This window comes from Gossypium raimondii, chromosome 8, assembly GCF_025698545.1.
Source record: "Gossypium raimondii isolate GPD5lz chromosome 8, ASM2569854v1, whole genome shotgun sequence".
NCBI classification, from domain to species: Eukaryota; Viridiplantae; Streptophyta; class Magnoliopsida; order Malvales; family Malvaceae; genus Gossypium; species Gossypium raimondii.
This window is the reverse complement of record NC_068572.1, coordinates 42,793,544-42,797,649: the sequence shown is the minus strand read 5'-3', so window position 1 is coordinate 42,797,649 and position 4,106 is coordinate 42,793,544. Positions and strand designations below refer to the sequence as shown.

General features: G+C 30.4%; 1 protein-coding gene across 1 annotated transcript; it reads left to right on the top strand.

Annotated features, from left to right (window-relative positions):
• The first annotated feature begins 2,161 nt into the window (after positions 1 to 2,161).
• Positions 2,162 to 3,862, top strand: LOC105791521 (hypothetical protein). Its single transcript, XM_012619606.2, has 5 exons — positions 2,162 to 2,330; positions 2,427 to 2,472; positions 2,685 to 3,253; positions 3,335 to 3,504; positions 3,635 to 3,862. Exons 1-4 carry the CDS (start codon positions 2,325 to 2,327, stop codon positions 3,416 to 3,418), a joined length of 705 nt encoding a protein of 234 aa, XP_012475060.1. The 5' UTR covers positions 2,162 to 2,324; the 3' UTR covers positions 3,419 to 3,504; positions 3,635 to 3,862.
• The last annotated feature ends 244 nt before the right edge of the window (positions 3,863 to 4,106 follow it).

Below are 4,106 nucleotides of genomic sequence, written 5' to 3'. Positions count from 1 at the left end.
TTTGGTCAAAATCATTTCTATTCCTGCATTTATAACATAGATTAAAAATGCGCGATCTTATACAAATCTCATTTAGCTTATGGTTATTTTAAATCAACCAAGAGATTTCTTATTATATGATCATTTATAAACTTTGATTTAATATATTATTTAGTAGTGAATATACTCAAAATAATGTCTCATGAATAACATACAAATGCTAGCTATTATTAATATAAAGTTTTGAATAAAATAAATCATTACATATATCAAGTTCATGATAAAGAAAGAATATTTTGTAGTGAAAAGAAAAAAAACTTCACTCACAATTAGGATGGAATGAATTAAATAATTCAACTCAAATCAAACATCTACATATAATGTACCAAAAAGTACATAAGTGTCTTTTTGAAAATCGTAACTTTTCAAGCTTGGAAGTTTACCAAATAAACATGGTTATTCAGATTTGATAACACCAATCAAACATATTGGAACATATTACATATTTTAAAAAGGCTTTTATGTCAAAAAAAAAAACTTAAGAAAATGCAAAAAATCAATCAAGCCCCTATATTAAATTCGCACCCAATTAAGCCCCTACTGTTAACAAAAAAAATCAATTAATCCTCTCGGTTAACAATTTCCTTCAATGACCATGCTAACCATTAAAATAAATTGATGCACCAATTAGATGGTGAAACATGACAACTTCTAGTTTAATCTAATATTTTCCCATAAAATGACTAAAAGTCATAAAAATTAGAAAAAAATCAGAATATTTTTATCAAATATTAGAAATATTTAAATTGATATAAAATGATAAATTATTTTTAAAATTATCTCCAATTTTTTAAGTACGTTATAGTAGTTTGGACCTTAAAAAGTTGAAAATTGTTTGTTAAGTATTGTATGATATAAAGTATTTTTGGTACAATTAGATACTACCAAATCAAAATTTCATTATTCAACCATTAGGATATGTCAGTATAAAATATTCTGACCAGGGATTTTAGAATCAGATTGGTGGTCGAACCAATCTGGCCACGGGTTTGCTAGTTGGACCGATGCATCCAATTTAATTAAATAAAACAGTAAAATAAACAAATTAGAAAATTAAAAAGATCGATTTAACCACTCGGTTTCCAAGTAAATCGATCTAATGGCTTTCTCCTGACTAGTCTTATCAATTTTGGTCTAATCGGTTAGACCAACTAATTCAGTTTGATTCAAGTTTTTAAGATTTTTTTTATAATTTTTATAAATTTATATCAATTTTAATACTTTTATAATATTTTTTATAATATTTTAAAGTTTTTTTTTATTTTTAAAGAAAATTTACACGTTTCTATAAAATTTTAGATATGTTTTATTAAATTTATAAAATTATTATGATTTGTTAGATTTTTATATTTTATAATTTTTATAAGTTTATATCAATTTTAATATATTGTGAATATTTAATAATTTTTATAATTTTTTGATTTTCTATGTTTTTAATATTTTATGGGAAAATATTATATTAAACCGAAGTTGTCACGTGTCATCATCTAATTGATTCGTCAATCTATTTCAACAGTCAAAGACAAAAACTACTAACAAAGGGACTTAATTGGGAAATCAATCAAATTTTTTCATATTTTCTTAATAGTTTTTTTGACGTATAAACATTTTAAAAATGTTGCAACAAATTTTCGAATAAAGATGTGTGGGTATTTTCCGTCTAATACCGTAAAGGAGCAACTGAGGAAAGATGGAGAATGTCAAGTTGTTGCTATGGTTGTTAAGAATGTAGCTGAAGTGTAGGTTCATGGCAACCGAGTATTAACATGCATGTTGTTCATCGATTCTTGGATAGTAGTACGAATTTAAGAAGATTTAGGCACATAATATTTTTTTAGATAAGTTAATTAGATAAGAATCAAAGTTTTTATTCGATATGCAATTATCACATGGGTAGACAAATTTTGTCACTAGACTAATGGTTTAACCAATGATAAAGATAAAAGCTACGAGCATATTTAAAATATAAAAACGAATTGCTGAATAGAGAGATGGAGTATTGCACATCATACAAAGAATTTTGCCAACATCTATCAAGCCAGAAAGATCCATGATAGTGACATGATGGATGCCTTCTATCAAAGGCTTAAATTTTAACCGAGCAAATCGTGCAATCTTATGCACGGGCCATCACATTATCCTACTTTCTTTTTTGCCACATGGCACCCTAACTCCTTAACCTATGCCCCCTTGCTTTTTGCCGACTATAATTCCTTCACCTCTCCTACATCAGGAGCAATATTCTACAACCCCTCACTAGATTCGCTCCACAGTGGCTGAGAAAAATGAAGGTAACTAGACCAACATACGCATATTTTGTTACGTCCTTTTTCCCCTTTAATGAGTTCCTCTGAGATTTTTTTGTTTGATGATGATTTCTTTGATAGATCTTCAACTGGTTGCACAAGAGGTTCCCTCATAACGTTCTCAAAGGTTTGATTTCTTAACATTTTTCGCTACTTCTTTTTATAACTAAATCAAAAATATTCTGAGATATTTAAGACTGACGACAAATTTTCGTGGTACAAGTTTCCTATTCATATATATGATCTCTTTCAGTATTGTTTTTAATTCATATGGCATTCAAACAGTATTGCCATTGTTTTTTAATAGTATGATGATGAGAAAACTTCAATTTTCTGCAGATGGGCTGGTTCGAAATGTTAAGAAGACTGATTCCATTGCAATTGACACAAATTCAAAAGCCTTACTCGAACAAGTAGCACTGTTCGACCTGCTGGATGGTTGGCGATATGGCGTTCTAACAATTGGAACATTCGGTTTCGATCCTTTGAAATCCTTGGGCGAGATAAATGACCACTTACCTCCTGAAAGCAGCGACGACGAAGAAGAAGAACGATTCTCTAACAACAATGATGAAGATGATGATGATGTCGACAATAATAGTTACGACGAAGTGAACCCACTGCTGCTTGGCCACAGTTTGGAGGACATTGTGGAGGATTCTACTCACAATGAAATCAAGTTTAACTTGGAAGTCATTGAGGATCATTCTGAGAAGCTGAGAAGAAGAACTACCTTGGCAGACCTCTTTTACCAGGACTCAGACATGAAAAACAAGGCCACCCATCTTGATTTAGAGTTAAATCCTTGCGAAAAGGCTTCTTTTCCTACGAAAAAAGGGACTTCTTTTGCCAAAAAATTCATTCCCCATGCTGGAAAGGATTCACGTCCCATCAAAATGCTAAACCAGGTGAGTCCTAAAACCTTGCTTTTATGATTTCTTTTAAGCAGAATTTAGTTGATTAAAACAAAATGTTACTTGGTTACTTAGATGATGAAGAGGATGTTGAAAAGGAAGATCCATCCAGAGCTTCAAGGCAAGGGTAATAAATTGGAGGGGCAACGCAAGCCCTAACGTATTCTATATTATATGTTGTTGCTGGCTAGAAACATGAAGCCGAAGCCAGTGTATCAGTTTCTTAATGTGCTTCATTTATAGAGGTATATTTTCATTCAAGATTTAAGTTGACAGATAGTGTATGTATTTATATCACTAGTATTGATGATCAACAATCAGTTTTAGACAATCATTGGGTGTATAAATACTTATCATAGCAAGCACTTGTTGCAGATGCTGCTACAGCTTCAGCTAGCTTTGGGTGATGATGATAACTTAATCTGCCTACAAGTTAATATTTTCCCGGTGTTCTTATTATATAATTTTTTATGTTTCTTTTCTTAAAAAAATTATGGAAAATGTACTCATTAATCAAGCTGTTCATGTATTTTAATTCTTCTTTGATTGTATTTCGAATTTAGCATATGTTGGTTGTTGGATTGTCCTGGCGTTGGACAGACATTGAGTGTTCATGTGTTTGACATTTGATTGAAGGCACCTTTATACTGAAATATAATCAGATCAAATACCATTAATCATTGATACTTTGAAGAAAAAAAATTGATTTAGATATTTATGGTGATTCCATGACCACCCAAATTTATGTTTAATTCATTAACCATTTCTTCTCCGGTCTCATCAATCGTAAATCAAAATTTTCTTTTTCCAATCTATTCACCATTGACTTACTCAAAAGAGATACAAC

Bases quoted from the DNA above. Each gene is read 5' to 3' on its own strand.
- LOC105791521 (XM_012619606.2), top strand. The intron at 2,473-2,684 runs GTTTGATTTCTT...AATTTTCTGCAG, and splicing joins CCCTCATAACGTTCTCAAAG to ATGGGCTGGTTCGAAATGTT. The intron at 3,254-3,334 runs GTGAGTCCTAAA...TTGGTTACTTAG, and splicing joins CCATCAAAATGCTAAACCAG to ATGATGAAGAGGATGTTGAA.